The following is an 18734-nucleotide window of genomic DNA, read 5'->3' as shown; positions in this document are numbered from 1 at the left end:
AAAAGTTTACTATTTTATATTCTAAGGTAAAAAATTGTTAGACATTTTCCACATAGCAGTTCAAAGCATCGAGGGGACAATTATTTTTCTAAAAATTCTTTTCGGTTGAAAGAATCTACTGAGAAGAGTTCAATCATTTCTGCCTTGACTGGAAAGCAGTTTAAAACAAATACATAATACATAAACTGCAAGAGGAACCTTTACTTACCCATTACTACAAAATACGATCTAAGAAACTGGAAATCACATAAAAGCTGAACTATCATTTTCAGTAAGTTACTTCATTAGGTAAATACATACCTTAAGACTACCAAGATCCAGAAGTAGTAAATTTGACGTACGCTCATAGAATCCTGTTTGTGGAACAATGATGTATGAAGCCATGAGGTTAATTTTGAGATCCAGAACCTTCTGGGTTTCAATAACATACAACAAACCTGAAAAATAATATAATTAGTAAATATAAGTAATCCATACAGAAGCTATGGAATTCAAAGAAGCTATAAAAAGAAATTCAAGTCTAACTTTAAATGAGCTGTGAACGCTCGATAACTAACTTTATCTACAGGTACTGATGCTCTTCAGGTTTCTTCTGAACCAATAATTATAGGCAGTCTTTAATGAAGCACTATGTAAATGAAACAACAGCAAACAATGCTAGCGGACAAGTAGAGACAGTAACAACACATACAAACTGGAAAAAGTTTCATACTAAGCAAAGATGAAATGAGAAAAATTGGAACGTGTACTGCAACTTGGCAATTGCTGAGTTAACCCATTGAGCTCTGTAGATTCAGAATTTAACTGTTCTTACTGGGAGTATCCAACTGCACTGGCCAAACTGCTAGTGTTGTTACTACTGAGTTATTGAAGTTTACTCTGATTCTGCTGACAAGTATCTCCATCTTGAGATGCTGAAGAACAGCAAATATCAGGTCTTATAAAAATTCTGTTTAAAAATCATGCAATTAGTTGGGAAATTCAGACTGTTAGAACATTTTCAATCAAATTCTGGTTTTTTGCTCATCCGAAGAGGAATAAATGGTCTTGCTTCAAGTTAGCACTGCAAACTGCCTTAGGATCAAGCCACAACCCATTAAATATTGATCAGGTGCAACAAGATGATGATCACAGAACTAGAGACAATAAATTATGAAGATGACAACATGACACTGCAGCATACACACATTGGTAAGAAAGCAACTAAAACTGGTCCAGCATTATCAAAGGTTGTTCTGCCACATGACAGCTGGATTAGTTAATGAAGAACTGGACAACAACCACATTTCACAATTTGCAAGATAAAATAACTCGGATTAATAAAAAGATTAAGTGGCTTTTTTTCCAATTTTCAATGCCTAACTGTACTTCAGTGACACAGAAAGTTTTGAGAAAAGACTTTCTTTTTTCCTTCACCCAGGAACAGAATGTAGTTGAGTCCATAAACTGAATTCTGGGAAACTAGGCTTTTGTAATGTCTTTTAGTGGTGTTGAAAATCCTAACTATTTTGGTGTAGCAAGTTCCTTCACTTCTGCAGTTCACAGTTCCCCAATATTTTCCAGCTATCTTCTACTGCTTGAAAGAAAAGTGTTAAGAATTCTTTACTGAGTAGGACTGCAAGTCTAAACATACTAATTATATTGATACAATTCAATTTTTTTATTCTACCTCCGAGATTAGTGTAGTTCCCTGCAACAGAATATTCTGCAGATCAAATCTTCTTCCCCTGATAATTTGCTATCTCAGCCAAGATTTTACAAGCAATGCTCAGCATACTTTCAGGGATTTCCATCAGGCTTCTTGTTTGTGAGTGGAACAAGCTTTTAGATTACTATGGGCAACCCAGCATTTTTGTGAAGGTAAGAGTCATTAGCTGTACCTCTAAAGTAGTACTATGCTTAAATTATAATAGACGCATAACATGATTTCATATTTCCAGAAAAAAAATAAATCAAGATCAGAACCAGAGTACTTGGTGGAAATGAGCAGAGAAGCAAGCATATCGAATCTAAGCAAGTTTTATCAAAATAATCTCAGAAATTAACTGTGGTATCAATACATTGATTATTGCTGGAGAAGTTTCAGATAGAAAAGACAAGGATTTTCACCTAACTTTGACTGGTTAATCTGACATCAGTCCTTCATTAAACAGCTCAGTTAAAGAACTAATGAATAGAAATACAACTGATGCCCGATTTCATTCCTGATTCTAGCCTGATAAAAGCAAGCTACTAAATATATATCATGCTTGAGTTATCTGCATATCTGTAAGTTCTTTTACGTACTATCAGTGGGTATTCAGATTTTTTTAAATGTATGACTTAATGATTAATACATTACAAATTTAAAGAAGATTAAAGAAAACAAACATTCATTGACTATTTTTTTCCTTTTAAAAAAAATTATATGCGAAATCTCCCCTTAGCATCCTCTCCCATCCCCAGCCAGAGACAGGACACTGCACTGGACACACTTCAGATCTAGAAAGCTTCAGACATCCTTACTGAAACACTTTAATTCCACATATCTCAGTGTTAGTCTTAAAAGTGTTCACCATTTTCATTCATGTGTCAAAATAGAAGATCTCTAGAGATAAATAGCTAAGACGAAATGAAAACTAGAAGAATTACTTTAAAGTTGAGTAAGTGGAAGATAGATAAATATATTTTATATAACTTGATCTGAGTCAGTTGAGATTAAAATCAACATTCACCAAGGAATAAAGAAAATGGAAAACACCTATACAAAGGCAGATAGTGTCCTGAAAAGCCACAACCCTGGAAAGGATTCAGGGGTTTCATTAGAGGACCAATACCTCTATTCTTATCTGAATTATTTCAAGAGTATGAAACAATTTAGGCCATTTAGATACTCAGATGAACAAAGTAGAAAAGTTGGAAGTAATAAACTGTTTCTAAGTCTGCAGGGAGTACAACAAAATAAATACTGAAATACTACCTCAGGGCATGGAGCATATTTTACAAAGAAAGTTGAAGTTGAAAAAGATACAGACATAAAATTATTCAATACCTAGAACAAAGACTTTGTAACGAGATTGAAGAATTCAACTTACTTAGGTGTTGTGTTAGAAAGCTATGACTTGGATCCATGCATCTCCATATGGAAAGATACAGTATTTTCAGACTCCTAGAATCTAAAATTCACCTGAGTGTGCAATCAGCAGAGCATGCTGCACTTACCTGTTGATGTTTTTTCACGGAACTCTTCAAGTTTCATCAGAGTTGCTGATGTCAATTGTTCCAAATGCACATCTTTTGGAGGCCTGAAGAAATCCACTAAGCTGTTTATTGTTATCTGTTAATATAAAGCAAAAATAATATATGACAAATTTACAATGGAGTAAGATTTTTTCAAGATTTAACTTATTCATATATTTACTTACCGCATCATATACTATTTCCAGTGGCTGTGATTCAATTCTAAGCCTCTGATCTGCTTTCTCATCCAAAGGATTAGTCTCAAACATTATGCTTAAGAGTGAGGTACTCTCATCTGAATAGACTGTTCGAGAAGACAGGAGACAAGGTGTGCACTTTTCTCGGGACGTGCCTGTAACTTCAAGTGATGTAACTTTCGTTTCAAACCTGTAAAGAAAGGTAAACAGCACGTTCAGATGTAATACCCATCTGGCTAGGTATAATTAGATGGTACAAGTATGAGGAATGAGCTGAAAGAAAAAAACAAACCAAACCACACCACCACCACCACATCTCTACCTCAAATATAAATAGCTCTATCTAAAGATATAACACATATATCCATATGTTAATGTTTTCCATTTCATTACCTTGTGTCTATTAGCCACCCTTGAGTAAATAAGAAAGGGGTCCAAGTTATTCACTTCATACACTTTTCATGAGTGCAGTGCCAGGGCAGGGAAAGAGACATGCAAATGGGAATTCTGTAGTATGAGCTCAGTAATTAGATAACACAGTTTATACCGGGGAACGAGATACAACAGATAATGAAGGGTTCCAGTGCAGAGAAATAGAAGAAACACCACGAGAGGAGCACAACATTAACAGCCTCATCACTCTGAGGAAGTATTTTTTAGGTGATGGATTTTTTCTTTTTCAGTACTATCCACCTCTTTAACAGCTCTCAGTTGAAGATCTCTGTCTCCCAACACTCAAAGGAAACTGTTTCACTGTAAAAATGTAACATTTTCTTCCCATTTTCTCAGTATGATAGCATTATTAGGGCCATTTAGATGTACCAGGGAACAAACAAAAAAGCTGCAAGAAAATATTTTTTAAAAACTATGCATAAAGCTCAGCAAGATCTATCGCATCTTAATATCATACATAGAGTATGCTAATATGTCCCAAAGTAGAGGGGACAAGTTTTAAAACAGGAAGGCTACCCTCCCCCAGAATTTTTAAGTCATTACATTTGAAATTAAAATAAATTATTTCATATCTCTGCTTCTCATCACCTATTGCGAGAGCACAAAACCAAGCTAAAATTGTCAGTTTCAGCTTTCTTCTACTTATCTAAAAGCTCACTGAAAACTTAAGAAATTTTCAGTTATGTTAAAACCCTACAAGCGGTTACAAGATCACCTTGCTCAGAGAAGCTTCTAAAGGAGTAACAGTCACTTCTCAAAGCAAGAAACAAGTTAGTAATTGGATTGCTTGCATGTAACAATGATAAACAAAAAAAAAGGAGACAATCCGTATTGGCACAAAAAATTCTGAAGATGGAGAGAACTTAATCATGAAAATAGTATCCATTCACTTTCTCCCTTAGTTGCACAATGACTCTGCTCCCAAACTGCACAAGAAATGACAGTGAAAAATGGAAGTTAAATATCATAATAGAGTCTTAAAATTCCTATTAAATATCATCAGTGTTTCATGAGGAGCAAAAACATTTTGATAGAGAAAGTTCACCTTATTGCTTGTGCACCTGGTCGTTGGGTAAATACTGTACTCAAGCCAGTTAATGCAAATACTACCAGCTCAGGAGTTTGCTTGTTTTCCCTCAGTGATATAGACATGCTTAATAACTTCACAGAGAACTTCATGGCTTCATACTAGATATGCAGGAAAAACAACAACAACAGATTATAAAATATGGTAATATACATTTCAATACAGTTTACGAAGAGATGAAAACCACAAATATCAGTTTGATACTACTTTTCTAGTGCTATAAATAGCTTGTATCATAGCTGGTGTAAAAGTCATTCCCAAACAGTTACTACAAAGAGGCAGGGTTAGAGTAAGAGTAGACTGCACTTACAAACATACATCTTTGATGTCTCTACACCACATTTTGATATAAAGGGCCTCTGACATAGGGCTGGAAAGCAGTCCATTGTACCGTGCATGGTATCTCAAATAAAGATGACTCAGACTTTCTGAATCATTCAAAAATGTTGCTCTTCCTCACTACAGTCCTTCAATCACCTTTTTCCTTATATATTCACCTACTTTACTTCATCTACTTCATTCATATTTAAGATTTCAGTGAACCACTTAGTGCACTTTCTTTAAAAGTTTCTGAATATTATAAGACGATATATGAAGCATTTCATAATTTAAACAACAATACACTACTTATATGATTTTATTCTAGCTTGAATGAGGAAAATTTCATTCTGAACTTTTTCAGAATATCCAAAATAAATTCTATAACCACTCTTCTGAAACTACATCTAAAGGTGCTCTGTTCTGCACAAAGCCAGCATACAGTAATTTAATTAAAAAGTGTCAGAATAGTATTCAAATATAGAGACAGCTCTTCAAGTAATTTTAAAAGTGATTTCCTGTCATCTTTAGATTTTTATTAGTAGAGAAAGCTACCAATTTTTCGGTATCATAGTCGGTTATGACTTACTGATTTTGGAAGGGTTGGATCCACAGCTGTTTCACTGTATCCAATTGCTGCATAAAGTTTAGCCTTCTCTTCACATGTCATCAGCTCTTCAAGACCTGTGACATTGCAAAAGGTTAGTCAAACTCAATATAGGTATCTGAAAAATGAAAATACTGCCACACACTTTCCAGTGTTTGGTAGCTCTATAACGTACAGTAGATACTGTCAACATCGTCCTGAATTAGTAAAAGTAAAACCCCTGAGGTTTTGAGTCTTGAGTCTCCTAAAGCATGCTTTAAATGCAGTTATACCTTTATTCTGACCTACTCTGTTTCCTAGCTTGCTAAATCAAAAAGGTTGCTTCTATTATTACTTTCTATGTTTCACAACCTTTACTAGCTGCCCTGTACTTAAGCGAATCAAACTCTAACACACTGCATGACATGCCAGATTGTAAAATGAATGGAAGTAAAATTGTTTACACTCCATTAACTGCTACTGTTTTCTAGTACTTATTTTCTGTTCCCCAGTCTTCTCTGGAGATATTCAAAATCCGACTGGATGCATTCCTGTCCAGCCTGCTTTAGGTGAACCTGCTTTGGCAGGCAGGTTGGGCTAGGTGATCTCCAGAGGTCCCTTTCAACCCCTACAGTTCTGTGATACAAAGTACACCATGCAGACTAAATGCAAAAACTGTGGCAGGGGAAAGCACAAATTAAATACAGTTCAGAAAGACCTAGAGAAGGAATTTTAAGATAACTCTGTAACACATAATTAACAACTTCATCAGCAAAAAAACACTAAGAGAAAATGTAAATGTCAATAATTTGATAGTCCAAATATTAAACAAATCCAAAGCTCCATTGCTGGGGATATATCATTGTAATAAGTCTTTTTTAATAATAGAAAAAAAATACTAATAAATGAACATACTTGAACCCTTTACTTCTTGCTTTTGTTCATCCTTTTTTTCACCTGACCAGCTCCATATCCAACTAAACCAGCCACCAGAATTTTCATCATCTTGTTTCACTCCTGGTCTGTAGATTTTTAATCCAGCCTTAGTTGCCTGAAATTTAAAAAATACTCAGACAAGTCATTTTCTTCATGCTTCTTTCTTCATTTCTCCTAAGAAAAGTATAGATCCAAGACATGCTCTAACACATCAAAACATCACTAGACAGCCACTGAAGAGGCAATATGTTATTTTTTAGTTTTTCTTCTAATAACTTTATCAAGTACACAGTGCATCAACAGATCAATTCTCACTTCCATAAAATCAACCACCTTTATGAGCAAAAAGAGCAAGCAAAAGGTAGCCGATTTTAAGTCAACACATGTTTCTTAGCAGATTTTCTCTCTAGCTCTCACCACCAAAAAAAAGAAATCCACAACATTAGATACTGCACTACATTACAACAACGCACTTAAAAGGATTCATTAGAAATACATATGTAATCAATTAAATAGCCAATACAGACCAATTTTAAATGATGTTTATATTTTTCATTTCAAGGTAGATGTCTAAAGCAATAATAAATAAATAAATAACACTACTCTTGTAACAGAATATTTACTCTAAGGAATACAGAACACTATTCCTGGATCTGATGCACATAGCTAGAAGAGTGAGGAAGCCCTCCCTTGTCCCACATTCATTATTTCAACAACTAGGGGATGTCCTGTCTGATGCCAGTGATTATTCCAATATTGAGTCCTTACAGAAAGTGCAAACTACATCCAAACTTGACCACTGAAAGTTTGGCATAAGGGACAGCAAACGACCATCAAGCAATCTAAGAGACAGAAGAGTTCTCTAAACTATAGCGAACCACACAAACTAATTATTTTTCTTCATGACTAATATGATCTGAAAAGATACAAATACTTGCAGATAAGCCCTGAATTTAGAGACGCTCTAATGAATGTGACGCCCAAAGTGAGTCAGGGATCCCTTCTCAGCATTCAAAAACCCGAGATGTCTCTGCAACACAATTAGGGCAAACAGCTGGCTATAAATCAGAACTTTTCAGGGACTTGTCACATCTGTCCACCTACAGGCCAACGGAAGGCAGGATGTACCACAAAAACATAAAGGCTTCTGAACTGATAGTACTGGTTCACCGCAGAGAGATGACGCAGAACGTCAGCTAAACAACACAAGGCCTCAAATTTTGAACAAAATACTCCAAAGTCCTCTTTATAAAGGACTCCAAGTCATCAAGCAGATGTTACAGAGTAACAGTCCAAGGAAAGAATGGACAGAATTTTAGAGTTTTCTAGGATACCAAGGAGTTGGTGTTGAAAGAAAACTGCCATGGAGAAAAAGAAGTGATGCTTAAAGCTATTCTGATTTAGATGAATCATCTATAAAGTCTTCTCTAGACTAAAAAACCAAAATTTGTCAAGCTATCTGATATAGCTATCTTGGCTCACAGGAGCTGGTGTTTGGTACTTAGGGCACTAGTGATGAAGATTAAAAAGCGGTCTATGGTTTGGAATATAAAGTCCTTGCTACAAAGTTCCCAGAAAATGTGATGGTACTGTCTTCACAAATGTGAGCTCTCAGGAGCTTGATTTCAAATTCAACTATAAGGCATGTTTTTAAAAAACAAAAAAGCTTAACAAACAGTCGGGTCCTTTATCTGGCTTTACTCTACTCACGTCTAAAAGGGGCTCCTTTACATTTCTAGTAGACTTAAGTCCAACTGTCAGGATACCAAGCTAGTAAAAGATTTGCCTCTTACAAATCCTTTGAGACCTTTTGCAGATTTATGACCTGATACCAATAAGACAGATGGGTTCTGACAGACAGCTGGAGGTAGAACACCGTTTAGGATCACTGTAACATTTCTCATGAAAAGCACTTCAGTTAATGGGGAAGGACATGAACATGTCTTCTGGTTCTGTAGAAGTCTGAAAGTCTGAATAACGATAATAGAAGTATCCAAATATGGGTGTACATAGAGACAACTAGAAGGAAAAAATCACATTTATGGATTCCTGTTCAGAAGCACCATACCTATCACTGCAGCAATTGCTTTCAAACCATACTTAATATACTCCACCAAAAAAAAAAAAATCAAAAATCTTTCAAGCACTGCCATAAGAAATTATCAACATTCATGCACTTTAATTAACAATACATTATTTCAGATTCTAAACTTCACATTCTGCTTACGTTTAGTCACATTGATTATTAACGGACAGAGACCACTTCACAGATTTGAGAAAACCTACACAGATTTCACTTTAGTCTCCTGGAATGACGCTCAGAAACTACACTGACTAAGCAGTACACTAACCTAGGAAAACCAAGGTCAACAAATTAAGTATAACTACTCAAGTCATATTACCTTGCCTAATTGTGATTATCTACTTAAATGTATTCTGCATTTGCTGTATTCCAAGAAACATTTGCAAACAGTAACAAACGGTCAACATACTAACATAGAAGTGTTCAGCCTACATAATAGGGTATGGGGACAGAAAGGAATAAAGTAATAGTCTAGGCTGTTGCCATATTTTCCACAGTAGATCTTCCTCACCAAAAATGGAAAGAATTTTATCCCAGATTGGTTATTCTGAAGAAGCAGCATATGGAGCTATTTAATTTTTGCTTAATTACAAGCTGAAACTAACTATGCCTTATAATAACAATGTGAAATACAAGGGAAATACAAAGACTGTGTGTCTTTCTATTGTGTCTCTATTGTGTGATGCACAATTCAATCACTAGAACTAAAATGCGCATGCCTAAAATCTCCACAACTTCATGTTGCAATTATTCTTAGACTCACTTAAATGATGAAACTTTACCTCAACTTCTGCTTGTTGCCTTGCTAGAGTGATGTTAAAAATATCCAAAGCCTTTTCAAATTCCTAGAAAGGAGGTGAGAAATTATTTTTGACAGTTTCATTTGGTTAGATTTCACAGCTCAGTTTTACAGGAAATGACAATAAACAACTCTTTCAGTGCAACCCAAGTTAATTTGCTCAAGCTGAAAATTTAAAATAAACCTCAAAAAGAAAAGCACATCAGTTTTTCTTCTTTGCAGTTACTAATTTAAAATATTATCTAATATGATTGTTAACACTACTCGCAGAGAAAGGTATGGATGAAGTTGCAAGTCTGAAAATTTTATTTTAACTTAATACTGACTTAGGAAAATGCAAACATCTAAGTTTAAGAAAACAGTAAGACGAACAACACTTAAGCTTCTAATGAAAAACAGCTAACCTCCAAAAATTTTAAGATTTCTTCATTAGGTTTTTTTGATGTTATCTTTGTTTTATACATCTCTTTATAGTTCTTCACTTGTTTCCTATGGTGCCGAATGTGTTCCCATGACCACATTTGGAGCTTAGGTTGAACATTTACTTCAAGGATACCAGAAATAACATACTTCCACCTAAAAGCGAAGACAAATGAAGTACAAATTACTTTCTTTTAGTATACTGAAAAGACACCTAGAGCTGTACAGACTCCCACTAAATATGTCATGACTAAAGTCATGAAAGAGTGAAACCCCTTGTCTAATATCACACTTCTGATCAATAGAGGAAGCTAAGGATTTTCATTTTTTTTCTTTTCTACGAAGTTGACAGATTGCTATTTCCTAAAATTAAAAAGTAACCTTGTACAAAAAGCACGCACAAATATATACACGTGTGTGTGTGTGTGTGTGTGTGTGAGAATAATAAAAAAAATTTGTAAGGAATCTTCTGAAAAGAAACCAAATCTCTGCCACCTCTGTTGGAAATGTTTGCCTATTTTTACATGCTAGCTATGTTCTTGTAATACCACCCAACATATAATGGGGTCTCCTTCATTAAAACAGTTATGATATTAAAGTACTATCAGACTGATATTTCTGATAACGGTCTTTAAGACAGCAATTGCAGGCTTTCAAATATTGTGTCCTCACCATTGGTTTGAGGTCCTCACCAATTTTTGATTTATTTTTTTTAATACCCCTAGCTTAAGAAAAACAAACAAAAACAAAAGAGAAGACTTTGTTTCAGAAGGAAACAAATTCTAAACTCCTTAAGAAAGAAACGATCCCTTGGTAATTATTTCAAATTAATAACTAACAAATTATTTTCAAAGTTTGAGGTGGCCTACCATGTCTTGGCATTGTCGTGCAGCGGAACATCAGGTCTGTACTTCCTATATGGCAGATTTCGAGTCATCATATCAATAGACTCAAGAAGCTCCATAACACTGAAGTACTAAAATAAAGTAAAATAAAAAAAAAACACACCACAAAAACCAAATAAAAAAAAAAAAATCAAACTGGGTGTTACTGCCTTTCTGAGAACACGAATGAAGCTTTTCTTTAAAAAGAAAATAATTTACAAAGAAAAACAAGACTACTCTTGCAAACTAACTTTTTTACCACATTACATGTAACTTCAGAAAAACAGTTTATACCTGTGGCTTATTGAATTCAACAGTAATATCCTGTAAATTTACATCTAAATCCATTTTTGGTGATGAAAAGTCAACATCGGATCGAGGATTCATAAGTAGTTTGGCTTTAGCTGAAATTGGACGGAACACTAAAAAACAGAAGTTGATATAAAAACTCCAATTAAATAATTTAAGACTGCCATAAATGATACATAATGCTTATCAGCTCAGGTTATTATTACAAGCCAGAGTATTCATATAAAAATGCTAGACTTCAAAACATGCAAAAACATTCAAAATAATACAATCTATACTCAATTTCCAGTCTCATTCTGGCACCATTTGTGGAACATTTTCACAAAATTTTCTGTATGCAGTATTATATGGCAGATGTTTCAACTAATAGTTTATATTTGCAACAAATCTAATTTTTTTTGCTATAATATAAGCTATTTACAGTACAAGATAGTCTCAAACATAGCAAGCACTTCACTATAACTCTTATTCCACAAGGATTTTTTTTTCAAGTATTACTGATGTTTTACACTGCTCCATAAATTATACTCACAACAGTGGATAAAACCAAACATTGCCCATTTCTAAATCCAACCCCAAGTAAGCATAGAAAAAACCAATATGGAATAAAAGGAAAAATATTCTGAGCGAAAATGTTTTATTTATTGTACAATTTGGCAATATCAGCCATTCAAATAGCCTTCAGAAGCCATGTTTAGTTCAATTTTTCCATCTGTTTCACCAACTGATCCAACAATAAGAATTTGTATATTACTCGAATTTGTGTAAATCATACTTTTATCAAATAAAATTCTTCTGATTTCAATGGAAATACTGATAGTCCATCTACATACCAAATATTCTAAACTCACTGAAAAGTTCATACAAGTGGAAACAGACATTTTTGCAAGATGAAACCACGTTTACATCAATTTATCTTTGTTTCATTTGAAGCCCCGTATTTCTTTTGAAGCTTATTTTACTTTTATCTACACATTTTATGTGGTAGCATTTCTATTCATTTTCTCCCTGCATTTAGCTTCCTACATTCCATTTTTCATCCTTCCTACATGTACTATGTTTGCATTTAGATCAAATGACAGAAGCAGACTTTTTGCATACTACCTTTTATGTCTCAATCTAAAGAGTTGGTCTAAAAGAGCCAGAATTTTCATTTACCATGGACTATCAGCATAACATAATTCTTTAAATATCCGTGTCCCTGACGACACTGATGAATTTGAAAATTGTTAATCCTGAGTCCTGCAATTTTGCATACAACTATTTTGTTTGACTTCTATGTAAAGACTTAGACAACTGATGACATGTAAACTTATTTTCTTATAAAACGAGTCAAAGCTAGGAACTGAAAAATATAAATCAGAAGAAATTACTAAATAGGTCTCTGGCAGTCAAATAAAGAGACATAAATGGCTTCCTCTTCCAGGTAATGGTAGCAAAAAAACCCCGTAACACGAACAGTGCCCTTTTTAACTCTGGCTACGGTGAACTGAGGACTGAGTTGCCACAAGACAAGCCACTTCAAAGGCCATTCTGCCTTGTAAACAGTTACTAAACAATCACACAGATGCACATGGGAAATAAAAACCGTGTATCCTCCATACAATGAAAAGTAAGCAATCGCCATATTTGAATGGAGCCAATGCAACTTTCAGACTAAAGTAAGCAACACTCAAAGCAATACAACTTGCAACATGGCAACACTAAAGAAAATAAAAATGCTGATGTTTCAGAGTGGTGTGATTACTGTTTCCACCTCTAATGAAAAAAATACACTTTGCATAAGGCAAGTCACCTGAAAAACAATAATCTATTACTCAAACCAATCTGATTCACAAAACTTATATGACACACTTATTATTGCAAAACTTAAAATAAGGAATTATCAATGGATGTGAACAATAAGGATTTATCCATGACATTTCATTAGAATGACACATAACTCAAGACTTATATTTAACCAAAGCTTTTTAAAGCATTTTTAAAACCAAATGCTTTTTAAAGCATTTTAAATAATGCAGTATTCATTTTCAGGGAGACAGTTATTCCTACAAGAGAATTAAACTGCACTCCTTACAAAGATTTCTTCAGTAACAGCTAAAGTAGCAACCTCCGAGAGGCTTTAAAAATTAGAAGTAAAGTACACACACATATTACAAATACAAATAAAATACCACTTACCAAAATCATAGCCTTCTGGAATCACATTGTGGCTGGCAACTCCCTGTTTTAAGTTTACCTATACACACAGAGTTAAAAATAAGATGCATTTTTTATTTCACGATAGTTTTAAAATATAAAATATTAGCATTTACTACAGGTTTCAGATAATCCCTCTGTTACACAAATATTCATCGTTTTAAACACAGCAGGACTTGTATTTTTAGCGAATAAAAATCACCACACAGTAAGATGACCATATATTGTGTATAATTTTGTAACTGGCAAAAGACTTTTTTTTTTAAAACTTCCTCAGATGGGTATTGTACTTCTATTGCATAAAAACCTTAACATTTACTATTTTTCCTAAAAAAAGCAATTTGTAACAAGACAATTCTCCAGGACATTGACATAAGTGGAAGCAGAATTGAATGTGAAGTATGCTCTATGCTTCACAGTATGAACTAGAATACTAGATACATTATCTCATGCCTGCCTTACCAATGATTCCTCACAACCACGATGGTAGAACATCTCCGATTTCACATTCCAGTAAGCAAAAAGGTTATCCAGTCGTACAAGCTGAAAATACAAAAGAACATATGTATTAATAGCTACAAAATTGAGATTAATAATTTGGATTTCACAAAGTCTGGGTGAATAAAAATATTCAGAATGTTCCTGGCAGAATACACACTCTTATTTTAGAGCCTACACAGTTACATGTTTTCTTGATCTGACTTTCTGTGGGAGGAACTCGATTTCAGCTTGTTTAATTAACAATTCTTTCTTTAGCATACAGTTTACACTGTACCTTGTAGAACAACTTGGCAGTTTCATCGTGTAAACATGGATTCCAATTCTTATCTGAAGTCTGAAATGAGAATTAAAGAAAGTTATTCCAATATCTATATTGGAATACATATTCCAATATCCAATATTCCTATAGATACATCAGTGAAACAAACCAGCAAAAAGAGAGGAATATCATCAAAACTAAACTGCACTGAAATTAATGGGACACTATCTTCTGATTTAAGATTATTAAGCCATTATTTTAAGTGGAAGCTTGATAAGGCTACTTCCCCCAAAAACACATACATGTACGTGCAGTAACTGGCAAGGCTGCACACAGGAACCAAAAGATTCTTGAAAATTCTGGTTTCAGTATTGCAAACTGTTTTCCTTTACACGAATACTGTTTTTAGGCAGACTCTTTGGAAAGATTAAAACAAGGGACTAGAATTCTCTCAATTCTGAAAGTAGCATTTTAGTGCTACAGAAACACTGTATGTTATACTTTTTCAAGGCCAACATGCATTTCAAGAGTGACGCAATAAGAATACCAAAGCTTTTGTTCAGCATGCAAAATTGTTTAGGGAAAGGTGCTGTCAAAAACCTTTCAACGTGCTAGGAATAAGAACTGATAAGACAACAATTTCATTCAATAAAGTAATATTTACTTAGACATATTTTCTGTAAGATTATCAGTTACACATCAAAAGCTACTGAATCAGAGCAACTCAGCAGCATCAGCATACTGAGGCTACCAGGCAGTCTTCCAGAAGAAAAAAAGCATATACCGTCTATGATGACTACTATTAAGACTTTAAAGTGGAGCTTGCAGATCAAAGAACTGAGCTCCATCTTGAAATCAGATGCCATTCCCTTATTTTCTTTTTTTTCCCCCCTCCAAAAGATCAAGTAGTAACTTCCTTTTTTTGTGTTCATGGCAGCTTCAGTAAAATATTCACAGATTCTGAATAACCCAAATGCAGCAAAGTCTGGTACTTGACAACCAGAAAGTGCAGTAGGCAGCATAAGAATTTCCTCCAAAAGGTCTGTTTAAACACTAGGAATTTACCTTTAGTGGCACCCCCACAACGATATTTATGTTGGATCTGATAAACCAAGTAGTTATCATTGTGCATTACTCATGATTATAGGTATACTTTCATTAGACAGTCTGTTACCGGACAGCACAATAATATACCAATACATAACTTAACCTATCAGTATACATCAACATACTTTTTAGATGAAAAATGAAATTACCTGCAAACTTAGATTCTGAAGTGAAATCCCAAATGACAAGGGGTTATTCCGATTTGTGATCTAATAGAGCAGGGGAAAAATAAAAAAAATAAAAAAAAAAAAGATGTTACGCTCTAAATTTAGATTAAGAAGTAAATAGCCAACAACTAAAAAAATATATATAGAAAAGATCTGACAACCAAATCTTCTTTGTACCCAATCATATGCCTATAAATATCTTTATGCTTTGGTACGAGCTTTTTAGCAGTTTTCATTATTTTTTTCTTGAGACTACGAAATTCCCAAAAATTTACTAGGATTCTCTCAACGCAAGAAACAACTAGGAGAAAAGAAATCAGACAGGTTCCTAATTTCATGTTACAGTGCACAACCTCTTACGCTGAGATATATAAAAGTACTTACATCATCTTCATAGCGAATGTGGATGTTGGAAATTTTCACCTGAAGATTTTTGATGACCTGAGTGACTAGTTTTTCTACAAAAGTGTCTTGTTTCTCTTCTTTTACTTTATCTAAGTTAAAGGAAAGGAATTTAATATTTTGTTTGCATTAAAGTATTTTTAAAACTACATTACAGAAAACAGTAATCTAATAAAGCTTGTATGATAGATATTTAGGTTTCGGTTACATTACTGTTAACTGTATAAAACCATGTCCTTTCAGTATAATCTATAACATCCATAGCCTCAGACTAGACGATTTCAGCTTTATTACCTGCTGCATGAAGAATCAGGTTGCTCAAAAGTATGACTTGTACCCGCTGATATCAAGGTAGCCAATACATATTTCTTGAAAGTACCACAAGTTGAATTTAAGATGATAAAACTTAACATGTATCAAAGAAAAAATTAAACAGAATCTTTAAAAAGGTGAAACCATACAAGTTCTTTGCTACTGGAAACAAAGAAAAATTGTTCCTTATGAAAGAAGAGGAAAGAAAATGTCAGGCAACACGTGACACAAGCAAGCAATATTTCAAAAGTCTTATCTATATCAGATGACATGAATGCTTGAACGTTTTTATTTTCAGGATGCCTGTTCAGCAATGTTGATGTCCGCTACACCTAAAAATTCATTACTAATAGGGTTTTAAGCATCAAGAGGAGAACAGGAATCTAAAATACCTCATGTGAAAAATCCAGCACCTTTCTGGATTGAAATAAAGAAAGAAATAGCGTCACTTTCATTAGCTTTTCCCACTCTTACCTTGGTCAGCTATTTTCTGTTTTGCTTCCTCAATTCTTTGCAATTCCCTTTGTCTTGCTTCCAAGAGCTGCCTGGCTTCTTTTTCAGCATCATATTTTATGCCTAAATAAACAATGTAAAAAGGTACAATGCAAAAAACCTTACATATTTTGGAAGATGCTGTTTCAAAAGCAATAATTTTCATCTTTTGTTAATAGTTACGTATCAGTAAAAAATTAGGTGACTAAATGTAAACTCCTGAAAGACACCCCATAACCATTACCTAATTGTATGTGCTAGGAGTATCTACTAGGAATAAAGCTCATAAAAACAACATCAACCCATTCCAGACACTTGCAAAATCCCACCAATCTATATTCACTTTTGTCTCTACATTAACTTACTGGCTGTGGGCACAATAAGCAAATAAACTCCATCAAGAACTGCCTCAACAGGTTGAGTGTAAAGGTTTTGCCATGGAATCTGTAGGTTAAGTTGACCTACAAACACAAAAAAGTTGAAGCATACAGTTAAATAGTTGACTGGAAAAAGAAGACTTTAGAAAGATAATCAGCTAACTACAAAATCTCTGGACAATCATTATATTGGACAGAAGAAACAGTGCATCTGAGGCACACGTCCTCTGGGATATGTGTTTTACACAGCACACAAATGAACATGAGGCAAGTTTTTCCATAAGCAGAACTATTAAGTCTACAGTCCTCTCCTTACTCCCTTGAATTATATTCCTTCTTCCTAACAGCAACCATCTGTCCTTGCAAATCCACTGCAGCATCCTCATAAACAAGAAAAGCCTGGGCAGCTCATATGTCATCAGGCAGCTAAATACTCCCAAACCCAGAATTTTTAAAATACATATTTTTCTTTCTTTTTCTGTGGATGAGTGTCTTTAAGTAGTGAGCGTGTTTTGTGAACATGAGGATCCTGATGTTACAGCATCTCTCATTCTTCATACAAGCGCCAACTTTAAATCAGTCACAGGAAAATATATGTACTTCCAGGGTAGATTTAAGGGAAATACAATAGCTTTAGACTTCGTTTCCTTTAAGAAACCACTAACTTTTATAGGACAATGAACTTGCAATGAGAAAACTTTTCGTATTAGCAAAAACAGGGAAGGAGGATAGAAAGGGAAGTGCAAGACAAAATCAATTGTGGAGTCTTGCTAAGACAAGGGTTGAGATCCAGTCCTGCTCAGTTGCTCGTCTTTGCTGTGTTGGGTTCTTGTCTCATTAATATTGAAGTGATTAGACAAGACTCCTGTACCATCTCAGCTCAAGAAAAGAAGCTTCTTCTAATGTTAGAAGAGACAAACATCAGAGTGTACAAAGCATGCAAATCAAGGAAAGTAGGAAAATTACTTGCTTAGGATGCCTAGAACCACTTGCAAGGAAAAGTAGTATGTTCAGTAACTCCTGCATGGGTGTATGAGAAAATGTAACTTACCGATATGTCCTGCCTTAACTTTAAATGGCACATCCAGCTGACTCTGAAATAAAGCATTTTAGAACATTTAAGCTCATTTCAACTATTTCTGAGATGTTCCCGTTCAGGAAAAAAAAAGATGATGAAAACCTAACAACAAATTTACATTGCATCCACTGAAAAAAGCCCATTCAATACAATGCAACCAGCAAGCGTTTGGTTACTGATTTAGAATGTTAAGCCATGCTAGGCTAAATACATTCCCAAGAGCAGGTTTCTAGCTTCATGAGCTATAGAAGGAAAAGGTCTTTCAGTATTGCTTTCAACATAAACACATTCTTTCAGCAACTGCTGAGAGTTTTGCTTTTGAAAAGAAAACACAACTAAATGAACCCAGCATACACCTTCACCCTTAATCTCAAATTAGACAAGTCACACAAGTGCAGAGAAAACGAAACAGTAAGTTTCCACTTAAAAGATAGTTTATCCTAAAAAAAAAACAAAAAAAACCAAAAAAAAAAAAACCAAAAAAGCAAGTACAACCCCAAATATTGTTCAAGAATCATTTTTGCCACAGTTTTTTTTTTATTTTCACTA

General features: G+C 34.3%; 1 protein-coding gene across 1 annotated transcript in view; it reads right to left on the bottom strand.

Annotated features, from left to right (window-relative positions):
• Positions 1 to 18734, bottom strand: part of VPS13A (vacuolar protein sorting 13 homolog A) — a 111188-nt gene that overhangs the window by 81077 nt on the left and 11377 nt on the right. The window contains exons 3-20 of the mRNA XM_074165882.1: positions 18159 to 18201; positions 17096 to 17191; positions 16713 to 16814; positions 15909 to 16018; positions 15507 to 15566; positions 14266 to 14325; positions 13953 to 14033; positions 13473 to 13530; positions 11277 to 11404; positions 10968 to 11074; positions 10083 to 10254; positions 9662 to 9724; positions 6776 to 6911; positions 5864 to 5958; positions 4915 to 5057; positions 3405 to 3606; positions 3202 to 3316; positions 301 to 437 (exon numbers count right to left, since the gene is read on the bottom strand). Of these exons, the coding sequence (XP_074021983.1) occupies positions 301 to 437; positions 3202 to 3316; positions 3405 to 3606; positions 4915 to 5057; positions 5864 to 5958; positions 6776 to 6911; positions 9662 to 9724; positions 10083 to 10254; positions 10968 to 11074; positions 11277 to 11404; positions 13473 to 13530; positions 13953 to 14033; positions 14266 to 14325; positions 15507 to 15566; positions 15909 to 16018; positions 16713 to 16814; positions 17096 to 17191; positions 18159 to 18201 (1908 nt within the window). The remainder of the gene's footprint in view (positions 1 to 300; positions 438 to 3201; positions 3317 to 3404; positions 3607 to 4914; positions 5058 to 5863; positions 5959 to 6775; positions 6912 to 9661; positions 9725 to 10082; positions 10255 to 10967; positions 11075 to 11276; positions 11405 to 13472; positions 13531 to 13952; positions 14034 to 14265; positions 14326 to 15506; positions 15567 to 15908; positions 16019 to 16712; positions 16815 to 17095; positions 17192 to 18158; positions 18202 to 18734) is intronic.

Source organism: Numenius arquata, chromosome Z, assembly GCF_964106895.1.
Source record: "Numenius arquata chromosome Z, bNumArq3.hap1.1, whole genome shotgun sequence".
Classification (NCBI taxonomy): Eukaryota; Metazoa; Chordata; class Aves; order Charadriiformes; family Scolopacidae; genus Numenius; species Numenius arquata.
This window is presented reverse-complemented; position numbering and strand designations above follow the sequence as displayed.